The 25,106-nt window shown below is 44.3% G+C and overlaps 1 protein-coding gene and 2 long non-coding RNA genes across 3 annotated transcripts in view; 1 reads left to right on the plus strand and 2 right to left on the minus strand.

The window, feature by feature from the left end:
- The window catches only part of SLC9A6 (solute carrier family 9 member A6), a 63,668-nt gene extending 53,975 nt beyond the window's left edge, over window positions 1–9,693 (plus strand). The window contains exons 13-16 of the mRNA XM_081846857.1: window positions 1,555–1,585; window positions 2,766–2,845; window positions 5,078–5,183; window positions 6,428–9,693. Coding sequence (XP_081702983.1) covers window positions 1,555–1,585; window positions 2,766–2,845; window positions 5,078–5,183; window positions 6,428–6,700 — 490 coding nt within the window. The 3' untranslated portion in view covers window positions 6,701–9,693. The remainder of the gene's footprint in view (window positions 1–1,554; window positions 1,586–2,765; window positions 2,846–5,077; window positions 5,184–6,427) is intronic.
- Window positions 9,694–12,871: 3,178 nt separating this feature from the next.
- On the minus strand, window positions 12,872–17,261 carry LOC309333305. Its single transcript, XR_014152460.1, has 3 exons — window positions 17,026–17,261; window positions 13,863–14,021; window positions 12,872–13,141 (listed from the first exon to the last, which is right to left on the minus strand). It is a non-coding gene; the product is annotated as an uncharacterized lncRNA (long non-coding RNA).
- A 3,450-nt stretch (window positions 17,262–20,711) lies between these two features.
- LOC309333409 lies at window positions 20,712–25,044 on the minus strand. Its single transcript, XR_014152501.1, has 3 exons — window positions 24,644–25,044; window positions 23,322–23,391; window positions 20,712–21,395 (listed from the first exon to the last, which is right to left on the minus strand). It is a non-coding gene; the product is annotated as an uncharacterized lncRNA (long non-coding RNA).
- Between the last annotated feature and the right edge of the window lie 62 nt (window positions 25,045–25,106).

Genomic DNA, 25,106 nt, shown 5'->3' on the forward strand with positions numbered 1-25,106 from the left:
CATCAAAGCTCCGTGTCTGCGCATGCACGATTTAGCGCTTCTGCGCATGCACGAGTGGCGAACCCAGAAGTACCCCATTCCAGTACTTCCGGGTTTGCTGCAGATGTTTGCTGAAGCGGATGCAAGCGGAGGCAGACACAGAACGAGGTTTGACTGTATATGTATGTAAGAAACAGAATGTAAGAAATGTTAAAAGATGTTCTTTTTGTTGAATGTAATACTGTAAGAAATAAATTAAAAAAGGGAAAAGGGGAAAAAAGGAAACCTGTTGTGCAGCTTGTCATCCAGCTGGTTCAGTTATCACAGGCTTGAGCAGGTAAATGCCCACTCTCCCCCGCTCACTTTCCCTGCCTCCCACCCATCAAACCTCTACTGCCCTCAGATTTCTATGGGTCCCTGAGGCCTCTAAGCATGAGTTCTTATGTTGCTTTTCAATTATTTCATTTGCAGCTTTTTCCTTCCCTTTTTGGGGGGATACCTGGTGAGATCTCGTGTGGAGAAACCCTTATCTTGTCTGTAGGTGGCCCCATTTTGCTGCCCAAGCGCTGGGTGCTCACGTTTCGTTTTAGAAGAAATAATAAATGCCACAATTCATTAATAAGCAGCATAACAAATAGTTGCAGTTTATTAAAATGGTGCTGAGATTCCAGATGAAGAACTTTTTTCAGACACTTGAAACAGTGTTTATAGCCAAGTGGGTCACATAGAATGAGAAATCTAGAACAGATAAAATGGTTCTTACTGAATGGACCACATAATTATTAGCCTTTATTTTCAAATCCTATCAGAGACTTTTCATCTCAGTAAACATAGTTCAGGTGTGCATGTTTGTCCTTGAGAAGCAACTGTGCCTCTACAGCCTGTAATCATTTGTGGGGGTGAAAACCAGGAAGCCAGCGAAGGAAGAGAAACCCTTTGCTCCACATTTCCCCACTTCATAACAATGGAATCTGAGGGTCCGTCTTTCTGAAGTGAGAAAGAGTGTTAAGCAGGAACTGAATGATGGGGAAAGTGTGCTTGTGAAATGTCTCCTCTTGGTCGCTGGGGGTCTCCTTGGTCACATGACTTAATGAGAAGGATAAAATCAGTGGCCAGATACAGTTGGATTAGCTTAGAAATCTAAGACTGCAGGGCTTGACATACATAGCCTAGCAGGGAGTAAGTCCTGTTGAACTTAGTGGGGCTTCATTTACTAAATTATTCCATGCCTCCCTCCTGCAAAACGTTAGGGTGGTCCACAGCAACATGAAAACCTTTAAAAGGACTCTGGAGCAGGCAGGTGTAATTTGTTATGGGCATTTCATAATATAATTTAATTTTTTAAAACAGTAGTTTGATTTTTGTGTGAGGAAAAAAAGGTGGTTTCTTTCTTTCTTTCTTTCTTTCTTTCTTTCTTTCTTTCTTTCTTTCTTTCTTTCTACCATGCACCCTTCCTGCCAAGGGCAAGTGCTGTGGGCTTGTGTTTTTAGCTTTTAAGCCCACATCTGGGCAGTGAGAGGCCTTGTAGATGAAGCCCACAGGAGAACTTGAGTAATTGTTTCCTCTTCTCTGCAGGGTTGGTGTGGATGCAGATCAGGAGAACGTGGTAGGTGGCTGTGCTCTTTTTCTCTGCCTCTAACACAGGAGTGTCCATGGTGGATATCCTCACATTTGTTGTGGTGGCATGTTGGTTAATTTCCTCACGTAAACATTTTTTTATTTATGTATCCAAAACGGTTTACCGTTCTGTTTCTGCAGCAGCCTTGCAGAGTAGTGACTGCCTTCAAGGCACCTCGAAGCTGAGTAGATACTTGAACTCTGTTGCAAGCGTATCTTCTGAAATAACATACCAGGGGAATAATTATGGGCAGAGGAAACCAGTCCCAAGCAGATGGGGAGGGTCTGTTGGTTCTCCCATGCAGATTACAAGCACCGGCATGCAAACCCAAGACTAGAGACTAGCTGTGCAGAATTTGAGCCAGAAGCTTCTGGGAAGGATTGGTGCCGTTTCGGGACCAAGGGCCAACATGAAGAAGAGGAAGAGCAAAGCCAACTCTCCTTGCTCTGTAGGCCCTGCCTTTCCTTGCCTGCCCCCAGTCACATGAAAGAGTATGTGAAAGCAGCTTTTGAAACTCCCACTGCTCCAGGCGCATTTTGTGACAGGGAATTTCATTAGCGTGAGCAGTTTCTGAGCTTTGCACCTGAGATTTCAGATTAAAACTGCAGAATGGAAGGAAAGGAGGACCTTTTTCTGCCTCCCCACTTCCAGCTACTCTCTGAAGAATAGAGAAGAGTCTGTCTTAAGAATATTAGGAGGGTGGGCAGGGGAAGGACTGGACCATGTGAAAAATGAACATAAGATTTTAGGTGCAGTTCATTCATTTTCAGCTTTGTATTCTTGATATAAAAAAGCATGCCTAGACACTCAGTTGCAGCACCCATAACCTAGGTTTAAGGTGCCATTTAGCTCCTAGCTTTCATATCTCTGTTTCTAACACTGCATGAAAGCACCATTTCAGTGCCTCGACTTGCTGGAACCCAGGACATGTCAATCTGCCAGAAATTAGGACAATTCAGCATGGCCTTCCAGTGAAAGAGGGGGTGGCAGGAAAAGGGAAGCTTCTGTTTGTGGTTCACGTCACTGAAAATGCTTGCAAGCCTCTGACACCAATGCTTTGCCAAGCTATCACAGGCAGAAGAGTTTCTTTTCCTTGCCAAATGCCTTGTTTGGAGTGTGATTCTTGTCAACCAAAGTACTGTAATTGTGCCTCATTGATTTGTTTCAGGGAGTGCCGGAAAATGAAAGGAGAAGTACCAGAGCAGAGAGCGCTTGGTTATTCCGGCTGTGGTACAACTTCGACCATAAGTATCCTTAAGAGAAACAAAAACCGGTTCTCCTTCTTTCTCCTCCTCCTTTGTACTAGGAGGCCAATATCTGCCTCTGTCCATGATGGGGGAAGAGAGCTTCTCCTCTCTGAGAAGTCTCTTCTGCTCAGCTGTGGATCCTCGTCTTTCATAAAGCCAATTGCCTGGCAGTCAAGAGTCAAGAGTGATAAATCTGCCATATTTTCAGTTACTTAAAGTCAGCCAGCTATTTTAGCCTCTGGAGGTATGGATGTTTTCCAAAGGTATAGTTTGTCACACAGGCTGCCCCCTAGAAATGTGGTTCCCAATTTGCTAGGTACTGCAGACCCACAGTTTTTCAAAAGCCAAGCCATGGACCCCCTGCTTTTGAAAATCCTGGTATCTCTGTAGCAGTTTTTGTTATGTGAATTGAGCCACCGTACCTTCCAGCTTGTCCTAGTGCCAAACCATCCATGCCAGACTAGTCACATGACCTGCTCGAGAGCATGGTGCCCCCAAAACATGCACTTTTGGGCCCTGCAATCTCAAGCTCACAGGAGAGCACGGCCCCCCAACAAAGGATGTCCTGGATAGTTGACAGATATGTGCCATGGATCCCAGTGGCTCTAGTATAAAACTCATACCACTCAGCAGCGAATGTTTCTGGGTTGTGGAACAAAAACAACCTATTACTGAAGTGCCCCGACGGGAGCAGAGAGGCCCCCCCCCCCCGCTTTCTTGGGATGTTGGAAAACCAGTTTTCAGAAAGTGAAACTGGATGAAACTTTTTACCACCACTTAGTGAACAATTAGGTAGGACTACTAAAGGCTTGATAAAATTACTTTGCTCTGATCCTGGGTAGCCAGTTAGCCAGTCGTTGCCCATCAGAACCACTTGTTTGTGTGTTGCTTTTGTGAAGAAGTTGGCCTGGAAAGTAAGACCTTAGTGCCATCTGTGGGCATGAGCTGAACACGAAATAAGGGCAACTTTGGAACGCATTCCTACTTGAAACTCACCTGGCTCCCTCTCTGTGTCTTCCCTGTTGGAAAAACACAAGGCATTTTTACACAGGGCTTTTTATGTACAATACCACATTCAATTGCCGCCACTTATCATATATCATATTTTTGAGCCTCGCTGTTGTTAACCTTTTTTTTTTTTAACAGTCACTTGCATTATATTTTACTACTTTTTAAAAACAATCATTTTAAAATGATTTTACTGTATATTTTCATGATTATGTTGTATGCATCTCTTGGTGAATGCATATAGTGGGATTTAATAGGTTTTCGTTAATATCCTTGGCTTCAGTGAAGGTCCTGTGTGAGTGCCTGGAGACGGTTGGGGGATGGATGGCGGCTAACAGATTGAGGTTGAATCCTGACAAGACTAAGTCCTGTTGTGGGTGGGCAGGTGGGTGTGGTAGACTCCCTGCTCCTGAATCGGGCAGCTGTGCCCCTGAAGAACTAGCTGCGCAGCCTGGAGGTCATTTTGGACCCATGGAGGCCCATTCTGGTCCATTCTGTGTCCAGGGCAGCTCCATCTGGGACGCAGGATGAGACCCTCCCTGCCCGCAGACTGTCTGGCCAGGATGGTGCATGCTCTGGTTATCCCTCGCTTGGACTACTGCAATGCACTCTATGTGGGGCTACCTTTGAAGGTGACCCAGAAACTACAACTAATCCAGAATGCGGCAGCCAGACTGGTGACTGGGAGTGGCCGCCAAGACCATATAACACCGGTCGTGAGAGATCTTCATTGGCTCCCAATACGTTTCCGAGCACAATTCAAAGTGTTGGTGCTGACCTTTAAAGCCCTAAACAGCCTCGGTCCAGTATATCTGAAGGAGCGTCTCCACCCCCATCCTTCAGCCTGGACACTGAGGTCCAGCTCCAAGGGCCTTCTGGCAGTTCCCTCGCTGCTAGAAGCCAAGTTATACAGGGAACCAGGCAGAGGGCCTTCTCGGTGGTGGTGCCTGCCCTGTGGAACGCCCTCCCACCAGATGTCCAAGAAATAAACAACTATCAGAAATTTAGAAGACATCTGAAGGAAGCCCTGTTTAGGGAAGCTTTTAATAACTGATGTTTTAATCTGTTTTTAATCTTTTGTTGGAAGCCACCCAGAGTGGCTGGGGAAACCCAGCCAGATGGGCAGGGTATAAATAATAAATTGTTTTTGTTGTTGTTGCTATATAAAAAACCCATGAAGTGCTCTCATTGAAGTGTTTTGTGCCTTAATAACGCCCCCCTTCAGTTACTTGAAGCCCCTCCTGACGCACAGTGGTCCTCCTCTAACAACAACGCTCCCAAGCTGCTGCGGCCCCATTGCCAGGTGCCTGACCAGCCCTCAGGCTTATGAGGTACGTGCAGAACCTCCCAGAATGACCATGGAATACTTTCTGTGTATGTTGTGTTTCCGCAGCTGCTGAGGTTTGGCTGTGCAAAACAGTTACTGTATTCTTGGAGCAGCTTTTTCCACCAAGTGCTGTGATTGCTTTTCAGTTTCCAAATCAGACTGGCTTCTGTCTTTATCTATTTATCCTATGCCACTTTCTTGCTCAAAATCGTGCTCGGAGCAGCTCCAAACAGCATCAGAAAGTGCAATAAACATATATAGCAACATTTCAAGATAATCCACTGCTAACATAATGCAGCCACATACCATACTTTTCCATGTATAAGACTATGGTTTTTTATTCAAAAATCTTGTTCAAAATTTGGGGTCATCTTATACATGGATAGTGCATTGTGGGGACATGGGATTGGTTGCTGCCGCGAGTCGGAGATTGCTATTGGTAGCTGTGGGAAGGGCTGGTGTTGATTTGCTGTCGCTGCAGCAGTTGGGCAGGCAATTTACTGCTTTTGACGGCGAGGGGACAGAGGATAGTTTGCTTTGTTGATGCACGTGAGCAGCACTGTTGGTCTGGCGGGTGAGTGATTTTTGTCATTCCCAAAAAAATCTGGGCCACCCCCCCCCCAAAAAAAAGTTCAACAACTCTGGGCAATCCCCCCCCCCAGTTTCTTAATTTTTTGTCCCCCCAAATAGGGGGTGTCTTATAGGGGGTGTGTTATACATGGAAAAATACAGTAAACGTTGCTTGGTCAGTCAAAGTCCATCCATACCTTCATCATGTTCCCAATAGACCACCCTTTATTGGCATTCCTAAGCACCTGATACTTCTGAACTTGGCAGTTTGATTTTGGTAATGGCCTTTGGGAGACCTGTTTGCCTCTGTAAAATTGTTAAATACTATGGGAGTCAAAGAAGATAAATTCTATGGTGTTTTATGAATGCAGATGGACTTAATTTTTAAGCAATATTCTTGTGGAGCAGGTATTTAGCCCCATTTTACAGGGAGGGGAGAAATGATGACTATTCCAGTGGGGTTAGGACCCAATTGTCCTGGATCTGAATCTTGTGGAACATGCCTAGGTTGTGAAACCTTCATATCCTGCTTGGGACATGGGTACCTTGTAGAAAATTGCAGTCATAAAATAAAAACTTTCCAATTTTATTATGCCAGTCAGACATCTTGGGCAGCAGGAATAGATATTAATTCAGCATATTAGCTGCTTGGTAAAATAGCTCTTTTCTTTTACTCAGAATCAAGAGCAGCTGAAAGACGATGATTCAGACCTTATTTTGAATGACGGAGATATCAGTTTGACCTACGGGGATTCCACCATGAACACAGATTCTTTGACATCTGGCGCATCTCGAAGGGCGGCGGGAAATGGTTCCGAGGACACCCTGGACCAGGAGCTTGGGTTTGGGGACCACGAACTTGTCATAAGGGGCACACGCCTCGTTCTCCCCATGGATGATTCAGAGCCACCCTCAAATGTAGTAGACAATGCCAGACATGGGCCGGCATGAGATCTGCTGGTAACAAGGTGATCAGTAACCCACCCCCCACCCCCCACATACGATCATGAAGAAAAATGTACTACCTACAACAAAAAAACTACTGCATGTCTCAGAATGTCTAAGCTGTATAAATATTACTTATTTATATGGTGTTAGGAGAATATAACTACCCATATGAGACAACTTGTGAAGAGCGACTCTTAATTTTCATAAGTTAAACTCATGGACTATACTGTGTAGCAGTGGAACTGTTTTAGAACAAATATCCTTTATGAAGGGGGAAGGGGGGGGCTGCTGCCAAGATCTTCCCTCCCAACTTGTGTCAAATAGTCTGCTTTTCTTTTGCAATTTCCCATCACTTACCTGAGAGTAGGAAGGAGGTAGTGGTGGCATCTTGGGTTGCGTTTTGCCACGTCCATCTCAGGTGGTGAGCAGGTGGTTTTGGCTGCCTTCCTTTAGTGGATGGCAGCTCTGGAGACTTGAAATTTCCTCTCTGTAGCACTGCTATAGGATTTGTTAGAACAGACCTTGATATTATGATGGCCTGCATGCTAAACCTGCCACCAGCTGATAAGAAGCTGTGATGGTAATAGAGTGCTTGGATGAAACGGTCAAGGAGCAAATGGTCAGTGGCTTGTTGACAGGAGCCGCTTGCATCTGTCTTCCAGTTGCAACAGGTGCTTCTCATAATAAGGCTCCAGGTGATTCATAAAAGCAAGTTCTTTAAGATTTGTGCTTGGATTGAAGGTGGGTGTTTGTTTTCTTTTTGTGTTTAAATTTCTCTCATGCCTTATTCCATAGGGCCAGGGGCAGGTTCTGAGTTATGAAGCAGTCAAAGTGGGCAAAGTTTGGTTTTTCACATAGAGAATTAAGTAGTGTTTCTAGATCAATTAACAGCCATACGAAGCCATTGCTGGCTCCCTTTCTAAACTTGCAATTGAGTGGCTGTGCCTTTAAGCTATGTCAAAATTTTCTTCTTGCTGCATAGCTGCCAAGAAGACCAGTTCCACACCATATCATGGAGTTCAGCTGTGTGAACAGGACATGCAGAGGTTTAAGACTTTTAGGTGTGGGTTTTCAAAAGTGGCAGTTTAGGTAGCACCGAAAGGGGGTTGTCTGTCCATCCATCCTGTATAGTTGCACTTTGGTTTGGTCACTTCTTCGCATGCTTATGTGACTATAAAAAAACTACAACCTTTGGTTTTTGTTCTTGTGTCTCTTTCATGTTAAACGAGAAATATATTTGTGAGCTGCCATAGATTATTTACATGTTTTTGTTTTGTTTTGTTTTGCCTAAGGAAGAGCACTGAGCAACTCGCTGATATTGCACTTGGTGTACTCAGCCTCATCCTGCCATGATATTTTTTTTATTAAGCCTTTTGATTTATTTTTTTTACTTGGTGCAGTGGGTGTTTTTGGGAAGCCAGGATTTCTGAATGCCATGTTTTCTTCGGAGAAAACAGTTGCCATATAAAACCTTTCAGTGTACAGCTCTTATTTCTGCCCCTTTTCTCAAAGCGCTATAGGGCTGTACAAACTTAACACTTTGCTCTGCTAACACAAAAGTGTGATGACCCTGAAAAAAGAAGAGAATCCGGTTTTGATTTGTTTGAACATCATTCCATTTAACAACAGTACAAAGAAAAGAGAGAGCAAGAAGCTGGAGAGAAGCAAAGCCACCCTCTAAAGGCAGTAGATTCCCTAACTCGGTTGCAGCAGGATGTTGGGAAAGGTGTGGGGAGTCAGACCCCTATGTGGTGGATGTGCCCCATAGCACAAGGTTTATGGAAGAAAGGCAGCTGCAGCAGGAGAAGGAGAAGCAGCCTGGACTATCTCCTCCAGGAGGGAGAGTGTGGCACATGTTCACACCTGCAAGAGAGCTTGGATTCTTAGGGGTGCCAGCCGGACTTCTTGTATTTATAAGAATTGGGGGCCTTTGACTTTCATCAGTGGGTGATGGTTCCCATCTTTTCCAGCACTAAGCAGGAAGCACTTAAGTGCAAAAATAGCAGGAGGTGGAGTTCTTACAATACAGCCAAGAAACCAAGATAACGTCTCTCTCTTTCTTTTCAAACTTTTTTTTTATGTTCTCAGGTCTGAATGTCATGCCTTAAGTATGCTTCCATGCAGTTCCTTGTTATTTATGTCCTTTCTTTTAAGATTGAACATTCTGGCTGCAGCCAGCCATAGAGGTTGTTCATGCAAGCCCTATTGAAACGAAGGGAAATTTTTCAAGAACAACCTCTGATTCATGTTTTTCCTCTTCTCCTCCAGCTGCACAAGAGAAGTAGGACCTCCACTGCACCTAAAAAATTAATAAATGCCGGTTTCCATTGTTATCATAGGAATTCGTTGTTGAGTACTGATACATCCTCCCCCCTCCCCCCCCCCCCCCCCGCTATGCAGGAATTCCATGAAGTGTGTGTGTGGATTTTTATATGATGTCTGTATCTTAAAAGTTTGATGTTAAAACAGTAATAGGGAAAATGTTCATGAGTTGAGATTTTTACATCACCTGCACATTAATGATTTCCTTTGTTTAAGGCTTTTCCAAACAAGAGTCAATGACCTCTTTATCCCCCTCTTATTAAATATTTTGTAAACTGATATAACCAGTAATCATATTGACAAAAATTTCCCCTTCTGATACTGTGGAATGTTGTGAAACAAACTTCCTTGACAAATCCGCTTCTAGTCCACAGGGTGTCACTGCACTCCTCACCTGAACAGGGAGAGTGCCTGTGCCCCTTGGTGCCCCCTTGGACCTTGTTCTGATGAACTTTTTTTGTAGGTAATACCAGAGGGAAATAATTCTTAGGCTCGCATTGGCCGCCTCCCTTTTCTGTCTTCCCATTGCAGAAAGTAGCCCATGTCACAGCGTTGCAATGCTGTGTCTGTGCCAGTCACCTCTCAATACAGGAGAGCCAGAGAGGGGCTACCAGTAGCAGATTCAGTGAGATCTTGATGCAGCTGGATCCAGTAAAGTGAAACACTAAAATGTTTATCAGTGCCACGATAAATAAACCGTATTCAATAAGTAAACCCAGCCAGATAGGCAGGGTGTAAACAATACAATTGTTGTTGTTGATGATGATTATAATAGATGTTTAAATACAATAATAAATAATAAATAAAATGATAGATCCAGATATGAGAAGCAACAAATGATGCATAAGATCAAATGCAGATCATCCAGACAGACTAGATTTACTGTGACAAATCATATGGAGAAATGTTTTGGATCACTGAGGAAGTCCCACATGGTTGGAACACATTTTGGTCTTGGCACAATTGTTTGTCACCGGAGTTGGTTGATCAGGCATCGATTGGATATATCAGTATATTTATTAATCCCTTTATTTTATTTGAATACATTTTATCTCTCGTGGTATTAAAGCTTGCATACTTCTTTCTAACATTTCTGGAGTAGCAAGTTTTATTCTTTTGATCTTACCCAGTTCACTGTTCTGTGTCTTGCTTTGGAGGTTAGGGCCCATGCACCCTCTTTCCAATATAGTGTCCCGTCATTCTTTACTGTCTCACTGGGAATAGAAGGATGAAGTGCATTCAATAGCCAAAGTCTTCCTCCCTTTTGCAGAAAAGGGTAGAAAAATATTCCCTCTTTGTTGTCAAGAGCAGTCATGGAAAGTTCCCATAACCCTGTAAGGTGGGATGATCAAAGTTGCAAGTTATCATTTGTTGAAGTGGGCACTTGGGAAGAATATAGGTTCCCTGGCACAAGCGATGTATTCATGCTCAAAGTGGGGCATGAACAGCAGGCACAGATATTATCCCTGCCATGCTCCAGAGGAGACATATGGGGCTCTTTCAGTCTCACTTTCCAAAATGGTGGCAATTGAATGTACATAATTTATGGGTGAGAGGATCAGCTGCCAGCATTGCTTCTGTATCTTAGTTATGAATTAAGGATTTGTAGTCATCCACATAAATTTTGTGGGTTGCTGTGCTGGCCGGGATCCCCTGCCCTCGATTTCCCTTTGCCCAGACTGAGCATCTCTGCTAAAATGAAATACCATTTTTAAAAAACAATCTCTCCTTATGTAGTAGTAAGCTCCCCATCTTTGTTTCATACATTTAGCTGCTTGGCATGTTTATGTCAACAGGCTGCTGTAAGTTCCAGATTTCTGATGCTTATTAGATGAATATTCTGTTTTCGTCAGGGTGATTGTTTTGGTCCCAGATTTTATTGCATGTGAATAATAAAGAGAACCTTTTAACAGAACTGATTAAAGACATATACTGAAATTGCCCAAGGTTCACCCATGATTTCCCAGAAATAGCTCCTAATATTTTGTATTGACTAATTTATTTGATGTTAACGTAGAACATTATTTGTGCTTAATATCTTCAGGGGGTCTTTGCACTCTTCCCCCATCCTTAATGACCTCGAATACAGCTGTGGGAATTTATTACCTCCCAGGTCCAGGTATGGACCCTGATAGGCCATGTCTGGTGACACAGGAGCATAATCCTTGATAAAAGGATTAAGAAACCCCTTCCTTTGGAGCTGTCTTTTCTCTGAACAGAATGGACACATTTTTCTGCATCAGATGACACTGTATGTCAAGTTCTGGTTTATTCTACTTACTATTGGAATTGTCTGCTGGAATTTCATGGTACTATTAACTGTTATAGTTGTGGTGTTCTTGTAATTATATTCTGAAGCATAATTGCACCTTTTTTGGTTTATGATGACTAAATCTTTGATTGTTCCCTGCACTGTGAAAGGAAAAAAGAATCATGGGCCTATAAAAAATAAGTTTGTTTCTTTGGATTTTGTGTCTCTTTGTGTTCCTTGTAACAACTTACAATTCCACACTTATTTTGCATATTTGATGATTTTAAATCTTTGCTAGGGTTTTATCACGAAAGAGTACTTGTCCCAAACCTGGATCTTGCTATCTATGGAATTCTTCATTTTATTATACGTAGCATTTTATCTTTTAACCAAAATAGAAAAAACAACAAGTATTCACCCTGACTGATCCAAGCACCTTGTCCACATTCTTGAGCCTTACGAACCATAACTCATCCAACACAGCAGGGCTAGACACCTTGAGATTCATCTGCTGTAACAGCAGTCAAGGTCCCAGTGGGTGCAAGCAATTTTATCCTCAAAGAGCTTTGCTGACAAGTCACAGTGCGGTACTGTGGGCCCCACCACCTCCTTTGGGCCAGGCTAAAAGGTTCTGCACCATCTGGAAAAGCTCTTCTGGGTGGCCCAACTGGGATGCAGTGGAGGCAGCAAAGTAGGCCTTCTTGATGATAAGCCTGCATCAGTGCTCAACTGCATTCAGCTGGAGTTTTTCTCCACTTGCATGGAAGCCTTGGGTGGGTAGGGGGGCCAGCTCCCTCCCCCCATCAATAAAAATAGCTAACTGAGGCTCTGCCCCCCAGTGGCGGAGGAAGGGGGCGCGCCCTGCCCTGGGTGTCATCACTGGGGTGTGTGTGACAAAATGAGTTTTTGTTTTTTAAAAGGGCTCACGAAACTTTTTAGGAGTGACATGGTGGCTTAGGTGCCTGCAGGTTCAGCACTGCCTGAAACAGCAGCGTGGGACTTGCATCTGCCTCTCCCTCAGCCGCCCTACAGCTGGTGGGGGGGCGGCGGAGAGGCTCCAAGCTTTGGAGAGGCTTGCCCTGCCCTCACGGGCAGATCACCCCACCCCCAACAGCAGGACACTCCCCCGCACCAGGCACCCAAGCGGCTAGCTATACCACTGCTGGCCCCTCCCAAAAAAATCCTGGCTACGCTCATAATTGAAGCTGTCTCCCAGCTCATTTCCTTGCCCTAAGCTCTGCAGTAGACCAGGAAGCCAGGCAGGCTCTCCAAACAGGAGCAATCATGTCAATGGCTTGAGCCATTCAGATGTTCTAGATCAGGCTTCCTCAACCTCAGCCCCCCAGATGTTTTTGGCCTACAGCTCCCATGATCCCTAGCGAGCGGGATCAGTGGTCAAGGCTGATGGGAATTGTAGTCTCAACGTGCTGCAGCCCCCGGAGCGGAGAACAGGTAGGGGCGTGGCTGGTGCGCGTTCCAGGGGCGCAGCTGTGATGGCACCCTTTCCCCAAATGGTACCCGGTGCAGCGCATTCCCCCGCCCACCCTTCGTATGCCAGTACTAGAGGTTGGCCAGGGCTTCAGCCTCAGAAATCTCCCAGAACCGCCTGGAAACCCATTGGATCCATCAGCCTCTGAGGGTGAACTGTCCTAACAGGTCCGCTACCTCTGTAGAGTGGGAAAGGTGCTAAAAGCCTAAATCTCTGGAGCTACTGCAGCAGCACAGAAAGGAAGAGGCACAGCTTGCCTATGTCAGGATTTTTTTCTTGGAAGTCAAATGCAAGCATGATGCATGCATTTTCCAGCCAGGCCTTTCTCTCAGTGCAGCAGGCACAGATCTGCTTCTTCCGAATTCTCGAGAGGAGGTGCAGCCTGCAATGGAAGCAAAAAGACTGCTGTTGCTCAGACAAGAAGCAAGCAGTATGGCCTTAGCCAAATGGCAGTAACTAAACTCAGGAAGTGTGATGAAGACAGACCCCAAAGTCCCTGCTATTTGGCATCGCTGTTGAGTCATTTATACAGGGAGAAGAAAGGGAAACCAAGGAGTTCTTAAAAGAAGGTTTCAACCCTCCAGGACTTGTGTGGAGACAGTCCCATGCATAAGGAGGGACAGAAATAAGGAGAGGGGTTGCAGGAGACCACCTGGCAGCTGGGTGGGATGTCACAGGTAAAGGTGCATTTGGAAATAAGAGCAGAAGCGAGAGGCAGCTCTTCAAAGCACCAGATGCAGTCTATGCCAGATGCAGAAGGCACCTGGGAGCCAGTACAGTGGTACCTCGGGTTACAAACACTTTGGGTACAGACTCCACTAACCCGGAAGTAGTACCTCGGGTTAAGTCAGAACCTTGCCTCAGGATGAGAACAGAAATCATGCATTGGCAGCAGCAGGAGGCCCCATTAGCTAAAGTGGTGCCTCAGGTTAAGAATGGTTTCAGGTTAAGAACGGACCTCTGGAATGAATTAAGTACTTAACCCGAGGTACCACTGTATAGTCATATGGTGGGAGGAATAAGAAGCTTCGGCTTTGGAAGACCGTGGCATGATCATAGCTCATTGGTAGGGAGCGTACATGTCTTGCAGGCAGAAGACTTACCTCTGGGCATCTTCAGTGAAAAGGCTCTTGAGTAGCAAAGTGTCTGCCTTGGGCCTTGGGAAGCCGCTGATACTGAACTATGTGGACCAGTTTATTTGCCTTGGAGAAGGCAGCTGTGTATGTTTGTATGATTATAGCAGCATTTATAGGATCACAGATCTGAAAGAGAGCAGCCGGCAGGCCAAATATTTCAAGGAGCAACAGAGATTGGGTGGAAGCTGTAAAAGTGGAATAGGACTTCAGGGGGAGGAGCTCTATCAACTGAACATCTTTTGTTGGCAGGTTGCCAACAGAGATAATTACAGTGATAGATGATAGCCAGGCATGAATCTTGGCTATCAAATTCACTCTAGAGCAATGGTATAGCGTGAGGGGCAAGGGATGCTGTGGCCCTCAGTGCAGAATTCTGAGGGGGTGCCAAGGCTATGTGTCTGCTGTGTTCTTCTCACAGTCAGTGAAGGGACAGCAACTCCTAGGTGGAATTCCCACTGGCTGGAGGCCAGACTTTTCCTGGTCCATGCCAGTCCTTCCCTGGGGCCTCCTTTCCATTGTGTGTCCTTGGGCAATGTGTGTGCCCCACAACAGGACCTTCCTTCACCTGTCCTTGCACAGTGCAGCCAAGGAGTGGCAGCTGGGAAAGGGCTGCGCTTGGTGCCTTGGCTTGCTCCCTGCCACCCTCCTACTAGGCCTGCTGCAGCTGCAGCTCAGGTGCTTCTGGGACGCTGCCAAACCCACCAAGGAGCACCAGGAGCACACCAAGCTGAGAGGGCAAACATGGTAACCAACAGGCAAACTCCATGAGGAGCAGCTGCTGAAGGGGTGCAGCACAGCCCCCCTCTTGCCTCCCATGCAATCCCTGCAAGGAGATTAGGGGGAACAATCTTTGCCTTGCTCCGGGTGCTGCCAGTGCACACTAATGCTCTAGAGATATGAGTGAAAGGCAATTAACCTCTAATGCTCTGAAAAAGACATTTTCTACATCAGGAGACAGAGAAGCTGTCAGCTCCGGGGAAACTAGAGGGGGTGATTGACTTATGAGCGGAGGAATCAACATCTTTCCAAAAGATATGTTAAAACTCTGATGGGCATAAGGTGTGCAAAAGCCTCCCTTTCTTTAATTATCTCTGAGATGGTTATAATTTATGACTGAGAAAGGTTTCTCTGTCAGCCAGTGGATATTTACATCTGGTGTGTGAGCTACTTTCTGGCTTTAAGAAGAGTCCATCATTAAAGGCTGAAGGCAGAACAGAAAGCACGCTCTAATTGTTTTAGACAATAAACTTTTAAATAATTACAGGAAGTTATGAGTGCTAAGAATTTTTATTTTCTTAATTTTTAATTTTCTTTTTTCTTAATGAAAATTCTTTTTTTCTTGAAATCAAAAATAATTTTGCCACTTCGTATTTATTCCATGGGAAAGGAAGGTGTTTTCATTAGAGAAAACACTGTGAAGATCTTAAGGTGGAGATGGGAGATGTAAAAAGACTGAAATATTAGTAAGACCAAAAACATTCAGTATGGCAAATATATCACTGGACATTCCACCAACTGTTGGCATCCTTCAGCAAATGTTTGATGAGCAGAAAAGGTCATTAAAGCTAGGATTGATGAAATGGTTAATGAAAGAGGATCAGAGGATGAAATGGAAACAAAGAGGACAAAGAGACTTCGGAGAAAAATATAGATAAAGGATTGCCAGAACAGGAAGGTGAAACGGGAAAAGTCTTTGATACAGATTTTTAGAAGACTGAAAGAGTTAAATAGTGAAGCTGAGATGTTGGAGGAGTGCAATGAAGAGGGAGGGAGAGCGGAAGAGACATGATGAGCTAGCAGAGATAACTGAGTAAGGACTCTCTGTACAGCTTGGAGTGATTTTCCAGGAAAAAGCTATCAAACCTCTGGAGCTTTTCTTGGAAATATAATAAAAGAAGCATAAATTGAAGGATTTTTTTTTTCCAAAATCAAGGTGAAGAAACCATGGCAAATACAGCAGGAAATGGGAATGGAAAATATATAACTGGTTGTGAATTGATGAATACATAATCAGAAAAGAAATATGGATTATTATTTTAATATATGATCACAGCAGAGAGATTTGCGAGGAAAAGATGGAAAGCCTTATTATGGTTTAATATGGAGGAATTATTTGTTGACATTATTGGTGATGAAGCTGATATGTTTGAATGGAGAAAAACAATTGCTGACATTTATTAATAACAAAAATTAGATAACCCCTTTGGACTTTTTGTGTGAAAAGGAAAAGGAATTAATCTGAGACATTTGGGTTGGAAGACTGGGAAAATAGATCAGTTGGATGTCAAGCCAGAGTGAATATTTTGAATGATTTCTTTCATGTAAGTGACAAACAGAAAATCATAGAATCATAGAATCATAGAGTTGGAAGAGACCACAAGGGCCATCGAGTCCAACCCCCTGCCAAGCAGGAAACACCATCAGAGCACTCCTGACATATGGTTGTCAAGCCTCTGCTTAAAGACCTCCAAAGAAGGAGACTCCACCACACTCCCTGGCAGCAAATTCCACTGTCAAACAGCTCTTCTGTCAGGAAGTTCTTTCTAATGTTTAGCTGGAATCTTCTTTCTTGTAGTTTGGAACCATTGCTCCGTGTCCGCTTCTCTGGAGCAGCAGAAAACAACCTTTCCCCCTCCTCTATGTGACATCCTTTTATATATTTGAACATGGCTATCATATCACCCCTTAACCTCCTCTTCTCCAGGCTAAACATGCCCAGCTCCCTTAGCCGTTCCTCATAAGGCATCGTTTCCAGGCCTTTGACCATTTTGGTTGCCCTCCTCTGGACACGTTCAAAACTTTTATTTTTCTTCTTGTGTTCTATTTTTGTTTTCCTTTGGTGTTTTCTCTTTCTCTCTCTGTTCTTGCTTTTATTTAAATTAGTTTCTTTTAACTTATTGTATTATGAAAAAGCTTATTTAAAAAAAAAAAGTGGCATAGGGCTCCCTTAAACTATTTTTTCCTGTAAATCTTACCAATGAAGTATTGGCAGAGGAGGCAACTGTCTCACCATATTGGGGAATTTTAAATTGTATATTGGGTGTATAAAATGACATAGTGGCAAGATTAGTAAGCCCTCGTAAGATTGTGTTCTATGTATTTTGTAATTTTGCATTTACTGTTAAGATACCTTGACTTTCTAAGCCAGTATGATGTGGTGGTTAGCATATTGGATTATGAGTTACAGCACAATGTATACATATGTGCACTTGAGAATAAGCCCTAATGTGTTCCATGGGCCTTACTCCCAGGCAAGTGTGTGTAGGATCCAATACAGTCAGGTCGTGGAAGGGTCAGGTCATGCCCTGCCTTGTCCCTGGGTTTTCAAACTGTGGCCTGGCTTTCAGAACATTCCAGAAGAGCAGTGACTAGGTATGTGGAGAATGTTCCGCTGGAAATTGATGTCACAGTGACATGCATCTCATAGCAAGGAAGACATTTCGAGAGAGAACTCTATTAACTGATATACCAGTCACACGGCTGTGATAATTGCTCTCATATAAGAGCACAAGAAGAATCCTGCTGGATCAAACCTGACTCTCATTTCTCCAGCATCTGTTTTCACAGTGGTCCACAGAGGGGGAGGCTCACAAGGAGGACTTGAGCGCACCATCACTCTCCCCACCAGTAAGGAGAATCCATAGGTAAAGAGCCTCTGACGGAGGAGGGAGAATAAAGCCATCGTGGGTAGCAACCAGTAGTCTCATCCACCAAGAATTTATCTAATTATCTTTCAGGTTCATTGAAGCTGATGGACGTCTTTGCCTGTTGTGGGAGCAAATGCCATAGTTAACTATGTGCTGTGTGTAGAAGGACTGTCTTTTGTCCATCCTGAATCTCCCAACATTTGCTTCATCAGATGTCCCTGAGTTCTAGCATTGTGAGAGAATAACAGCTTCACTGCCCACTTTCTCCAGGCTAGGCTTCATTATATAAAATTCTGCTCATATTTTCTATACACCAAAACACCCCAAATGTTGTTGGGGACCCTGTTATGCAGTGGTTCCGCTCCTTTCTCCTGGGCTGTGTCCAGAAAGTGGTGTTGGGGGATGAGTGTTCAGACCCCTTGTGGGGTGCCTCAGGCTTCCGTCCTCCCCCCCATCCTTTTTAACGTTTACATGAAGCTGCTGGGAGAGATTATCAGGGGGGTTGAGTTGGGCGTTCATCAGTATGCGGATGATACCCAGCTCTACCTCTTCTTCAAATCTGAAACAGTGAAGGTCCTGTATAAGTGCCTGGAAGCGGTTGGAGGATGGGTGGCAGCTAACAGATTGAGGTTGAATCCTGACAAGACAGAAGTACTGTTTTGGGGGGACAGGGGACGGGCAGGTGTGGAGGACTCCCTGGTCCTGAATGGGGTAACTGTGCCCTTGAAGGACCAGGTGCAGAGCCTGGGAGTCATTTTGGACACACAGCTGTTCATGGAGGAACAGGTTAATTCTGTGTCGAGGGCAACTACCAGCTCCATCTGGTATGCAGGCTGAGACCCTCCCTGCCCGCAGACTGTCTTGCCAGAGTGGTGCGTGCTCTAGTTATCTCTCGCTTGGACTACTGCAATGCGCTCTACGTGGGGCTACCTTTGAAGGGGACACAGAAACTGCAATTAATCCAGAATGCGGCAGCCAGACTGGGGACTGGGAGTGGCTGCCGGGACCACATAACACCAGTCCTGAGAGATCTGCATTGGCTCCTAATACGTTTCCGAGCCCTCAATGGCCTTGGCCCAGTAGACCTGAAGGAGCATCTCCATCCCCATTATCAAGAATGGACACTGAGGTCCAGTGCCGAGGGCCTTCTGGCAGGTCCCTCTCTGCGAGAAGAAAGGTTACAGGGAACCAGGCAGATGTCCTCCTTGGTAGTGGCGCCTATCCTGTGGACCACCCTCCCTTCAGATGTCAAGGAGATAAAGAACTCCATAAGTTTTAGAAGACATCTAAAGGCAGGCCTGTTTTGGGAAGTTTTTTATGTTTGATGTTTCATTATGTTTCGATATATGATGTAAGCCGCCCTGAGTGGCTAGGAAAACCCAGCCAGATGGGTGTGGTATAAATAAAATTATTATTATTATTAACACTTCTTCATGCAGAAGAAGAAAACAGAAGATTGAATCAAATGCTGTAAACTGCAGATTCCCAACTGAATTCATTTTATCTCATTGTAGTTTATTGTGTGTGGTCTACAGAAGAAAGTTTTCTGGAGTTCATGTACCATTTGTGAACAGTGTTCGAAACTCCCACTGTTCTAGGCGCATTTTGCAACAGGGAATTTTATTAATGTGAGCAGTTTCTGATCTTTGGGCATACTATTGAGCCTCAGATTTCAGATTAAAACTGTGGAGTGGAAGGAAAGGAGGACCTTTTTCTGCCTCCCCACTCCCAGTTACTCTCTGAAGAATAGAGAAATGACCCTCTTAAGAATGTTAGGGGGGTGGGCAGGGGAAAGAATAAAGCATGTGAAAAATGAACATAATACTTTAGCTGCAGTTCATTCATTTTCAGCTTTGTATTCTTGTTATTTAAAAAGCATGCCTAGACATTCCATTGTTGTGCCCATAACCTAAGCTTATGGTGCCATTTAGCTTCTAGCTTTCATAGGTCAGTTTCTAACACTGTTTGTTAGACCGTCTATGGGCCAATAAACCATGGCATATGCCCGCTACGTTTAATAGACAGTACCACACTTATAAAAGATAAAGAAACTATTGCACTGTGCTGGAAAGAACATTACCAGCATCTCCTTAACAGCAGCTCCCCTTTTGCTGCTGAGGTTCTCTCACAAATTCCGCAAAAACGAGTTAGAGATGAGCTTGCAGTACAGTGGTACCTCTGGTTAAGTACTTAATTCGTTCTGGAGGTCCGTTCTTAACCTGAAACTGTTCTTATCCTGAAGCACCACTTTAGCTAATGGGGCCTCCTGCTGGTGCCGCACCGCCAGAGCATGATTTCTGTTCTCATCCTGAAGCAAAGTTCTTAACCCGAGGTACTATTTCTGGGTTAGCGGAGTCTGTAACCACTGTATCTCCAAATCTGGGAGAGTTGTGTACAGTGGTAGCTCGGGTTACAGACGCTTCAGGTTACATACACTTCAGGTTACAGACTCCACTAACCCAGAAATAGTACCTTGGGTTAAGAACCAAAATGCTTGTTTACAAAGCTATTGTACTGCCAACCTTACTATGTGTTTGTGAAACATGGACCACTTATCAACACCATCTCCAACTCCTCGAAAGATTCCATCAATGGTGTCTCCAAAAATTTTTACACATCATTTGGGAAAACAGGCGAACTAATGCCAGTGTACTGGAAGAAGCAAAGATCACCAATGTCAAAGCAATGATTCTTCAACATCAACTTCATTGGACTGGTCATGTTTTGCGATTGTCTTCCAAAGCAACTACTCTATTCTGAACTTAAAAACGGAAAGCATAATGTTGGTGGTCCACAAAGAGGTTTAAAGACTGTCTCAAAGCAAATCTAAAAAAATGTAGTATGACAACTGGGAAACACTGGCCTGAGAGCGCTCCAGTTGGAGAACAGCCTTTACCAAAGGTATCATGGGCTTTGAAGACACTCAAACTCAGGACACAAGGGAGAAACGGGCGAAGAGGAAGGCATGCTTGGCAAATCCATGCCGTGATCAACTTCTGCCCAGAAACCAATGTCCCCACTGTGGAAGGACACTGTGAATCCACAGAATTGTCCTCCACAGTCACTTATGGACTCATAGTTAAAACCATGTTTATGGAAGACAATCTTACTCGGCTACGAGTAATCGCCAAAGAAGAAGAAGAAAGAAGAAGACTGTGAATTACAGTAATGGTGACATTTACTTCTATTTAGTTTATAGACTTAAAAGCAAGGTTTCATAACATCATTTAGTTCACATTCATGAAATATTATGAAAGAAATATACTACATAGCATTTTTTAAAACTTACAAATCTTAAGGATGCATTCAGATGGGCTCAAATCCTGCCTATGCCTCTGAGGCAGGTGGAATCATGGGCTGTGAAATTTCAAAAAGTTCCACAATCTGCTCCCAGCATGCAATACTCAATGGAATGAGGCCTGAGGTTTGTGGCGGAACATAACTGCCTTGTCCTGGATCTAAAGGTTCCAAAACAGGAATCTCATCCTCATCTGCCTTTATTCTTGCAAGCCCATGTCTTACCAAGTATAAAACATGATACATGTTATCCAGGGTTTGCGCAAAAGAATTTGGATCAGTCACAAACTTAAAGAAGTTTATGGGACTCTCACCGCCTTCTCTATAAAAGACTTTCAATAGTCCCAAGATCCTTTCTGCTTCTTTTATCGTTGCTTCATTGTCACATGATTCTTCCATGTCTTCTGACTCTGCAGAGTCTGTCATGGCTTGTTGCGGAGATGAATGCCCCTTGACTTGTGCCCCAACAACGGGAGGGTCAGCACTGTGGGCAGCTTCTCCCCCCTCTGAAGGCTCCGGGCCAGTTTCTGCTATTGCTCTCTCTTCCTCCTCTTTACTGTGGAATAAAAGTAATTGCGATAAGGCACCACAGAGGGAAAGCAGCCATCACTAAAACATAGATAACACAATGATTCAAAAGAAATTAAACACTGATAGAAGAGAATGGAATTGTAGAGATGGAGGGGAGCCCCAGGGGTCATCTAGTCCAACACCCTACAATGCAGGAATAGGCAATAAGGCAACTGCAAAAGTAGAGGGCACACATACTAATTCTCTCAATTACAGTAGAATAGCATAAAATAAAACATATAAAACTCTTTGTTCTTTTTGTTTTTGCTTCCACCATACAGCAGAAAGAAAAAGCAGGCAGTTTGACTTACCGTGTGTTATAAAAAGTGGTAAATATTTCTAAATTATTCATATAGAAACAGAAATTTAGTTTGCGCCCAGCTTAGACATCCTACTGGTCAGATTCTCAGGGTGGAAGCAAAAAATAAAAGAAAAAGAAAAGAAAAGAAAAAAATATAGAACAAAGAGTTTGGTAACCCCCTTCCTCCTAAGTGGGATGGTGGTGACCAACTAAGCCTAATAGGACAGATTGAGCTATGGTTTTAACCCCTTCATGCATGAATTAAAAGTTAAGTGGCTTAGTTACATAAGATTGATTTATCCCACAACAGAAAAAATAATAATCTGCCAGCAGAAGGACAACAAGAAGAAGGGGAATAATGTTCTCTTAAGAGCATGAGCTTTTTGGAAAAACAAGTTCTGTTCTTTATCTTGAATGTTTATCAGCTAAGTAGACTAAATATTTATCACCAGGCTGTTATCAGTTTTTGCTCTTCAATATCACCTCCTGCTTCAGAACAAATAATTCAAGACATGTTAATATCTCTGAGTGGAAGTTGTGTCCACTAGATCATGTTAACGGTTAAGCCATAGAGGGTGAACCACTTTCTATAAAAGACATACAATCCCACCTTGGAAATTCTCATGGTTCCAGGGAGCTGGTTAAAATCTTTCCTTTTGAATATTAAAAAAGCGGTTGGAAAACGTTGAAAAAGTAATTATATGAGAAACCATTCTACTAAAAGGACTGATTTCTGTATTTTATAAAGCATTAATATTTTATTCCCTTGACTCAACAAATCTCTGTAATGGAGGGGCTCACTGGGATAGCCAAATAGAGGATGAAAGCTGGCAGAATCTATGGTCCAAGAGACCATACAAATCTTCATTGGCTTTGACAAGGAAACATCCTCTCCAGCTAGTCATGGTTGGTGCTGACCTCCAGGCCATGGTCCTTTACAAAACCAACTGGCTCTCCTCTATGTTGGAGGTGCTGTGCAGGTATATGCCCAAAAATATGTGGTGGGAGGACTGCCCCAAGGTAGCAACTTTTTGGAAAGGTATTTCACTGATCACAGCACAAAGTAGCCCTCTCTGCCCTTATTTGGCTCTGCCTGATGTGTTTACACAAGAAAGGATGAATTTGGGAAGTAAGGACTTACATAACATCTGTTAACTGAAGGCACACTGCCATCTTGGATAACTGAAATCTGGATCAGTGGTACACTATACTTTGGCAAACAGTGCTGTTAGAAGAATTATGATGCAAACTGAAAGTTGCAAGAGGTCAAAGGAAACATGGCAATTTCTATGCTTTTTGATATAACTATTTCTTTCTGCTTATTTATTTATTTCATAATATGTATACCACTTCTTTGTAGAAAAACCTCAAAGCAGTTTAAAACTATCACTGTAAAATTTACAATCGTAATTTAAAACAGAGAAAGTTAATGAGGTTCAGGTAATGGGGTACATAACATAGGAGTCCCCTCAGTTTTTTGGCATAGTTTCATAATTAAAGACTTATTTTCAGGCTGGCAGTTACACCTTTGAACCCTGTAACAAAGAAAGTAAAAGAACAATAATGTTAAAAAACCTCAGCAAATCTTTTAAAAAAGTGATCTTAACTTACCGGTTTTCAGCCATTATTTTGTATAATTGTATATCTGGTCTTGTTTTCTTATTCTTTCTTCTATTATATGCTGAAGATTTGAAAAAGATCAAACAAAACATTAGAAAAAGCATGTTTGTTTACGCAATCCTGAAATGTTTTTAGCTTATTCTTGATTTTAATTTTCTGAATGTTTGAATAGTAGTTTTTAACTGTGTTCACTCATAATTACCAAAGCAAAATAACTCTTGAGCAGTGTCATAGAGTGTGGTGGCTTCCCCCAATTGTATTTAATGCATTTTACTTGAACATTTCTCTACTGGCATTCTCTGCATCTGGCTCCAGAAGGACTTGCACGACTTCAGCGGACACGTCCCATCAATAGGGGGCTGGACTAGATGAGGCTTGGGGTCCCTCCCGGCCCTGCAATTCTGTGATGAATATAGTCCTTCACTTTTATCCTGCCTGGACCAGCCTGAGTTTACCATAAGCAAAACAGGCTCATGCGCTCTCTTTTTTCAAGGTCTTCGCATGTCACCATGGCCTCGACTTCTGCACCGTTGCCAGGGAGCCAACTGAACTGGTCCGCAAGAGCCAGACTTTTGGCCAACGTGCCGCCCGCTCCAGAGGCTTTGCAGAACAACTTCCACCATCCCCCCGGTTCCCAAAGATTGGGAGAAGAAGCCCGAAACGGCGCCATGAGTGCTGGGCTGGGAAGGCTTCTTCTAAACCCAATTGAGGGAGGGAGCATTTGGGGGAGGGAAAGAGTTATTTCTCCACCAGTCTCAACCCGCCCCCCGCAACCCCCTTCTCTGCTGCAATGAGGCTTGAGAGCAGCGTTTTCAAGGGGCAGTTTCGGGGGGGGGGACAGCCGAGGTGCGGACAGTTAACCCTTTCCTCCCAGGTATGGCCACCCAAGGACTCGCGGCTAGAGCAGAAGTCTTCTGTCAAGCCGCCCTGCAAGCCCGACTCCAGCGTTTTATTCCCATGCACGCGTATCCTTTCCAGCTCTGACACGCAAAAACCTTTGCAATGGCAAAGGATGGAGCACCGCAGGCGCACACGCGAGTACACCTCGGAACAAACCCGTAGATGACACGGCGTCTTTGCAAGGGCTCCCGGGGGCGGCAAAACCGGGATTCGGGGTGCGGGAAAACCCCCCAACATGCTCCGCCCGGGACGAGCTACGTGTTGAACCCCTCGGAGGTTTCCCGTTAGGAGCAGAAGAGCAGCGGGGTCCCTTTCCTGCCCTCTCCAAATGCACCTCTGGAACGCCCCGGGGCAGGATTTGAACGGGAGTCAGCCCACGAGAGCCGAGGAGGGTCCCGCAGCCCACCGCTCACCTTTTTCTGCGCTCCGAATCACCGTCCGCAGGACCTGCTTCAATCTTAGCGCTCAGCAGCGGGACAGACCTGATCGGCGCTCCTTTGAGCCGCAGAAGCAAAGCCTGTCGTGTCATTGGCCCAATCTGAGGATGGCTCCACCAATAGGCATTCAACAGGCAGCTTCGGGGATCACATTTCAAACACCTGCGGAAAACTTTCGGCATACTCCCGGCTTCTGCTGGCACTTAAGGATCCATCTTCCCAGGAGAGGGGCTTTCTGACTGCAATGCTTCGGATTGTGGGATATTCCACATATAACTGTTCCTGAATTGCAGGGGTCCTCGGCGACCCTTCCAACTCAGTGAAAAGTTTCTGTTGTAAATAGCGCAGTGCCTAGTTATGTATTATTGCTCCATATCATGAAGAGTAAGGTGTTTTTTATTGCTCTGGTTCCCTCCCCCGCCGCCCCCGCCCCTACATT

This window comes from Podarcis erhardii (assembly GCF_964252035.2).
Source record: "Podarcis erhardii genome assembly, chromosome: Z".
Classification (NCBI taxonomy): Eukaryota; Metazoa; Chordata; class Lepidosauria; order Squamata; family Lacertidae; genus Podarcis; species Podarcis erhardii.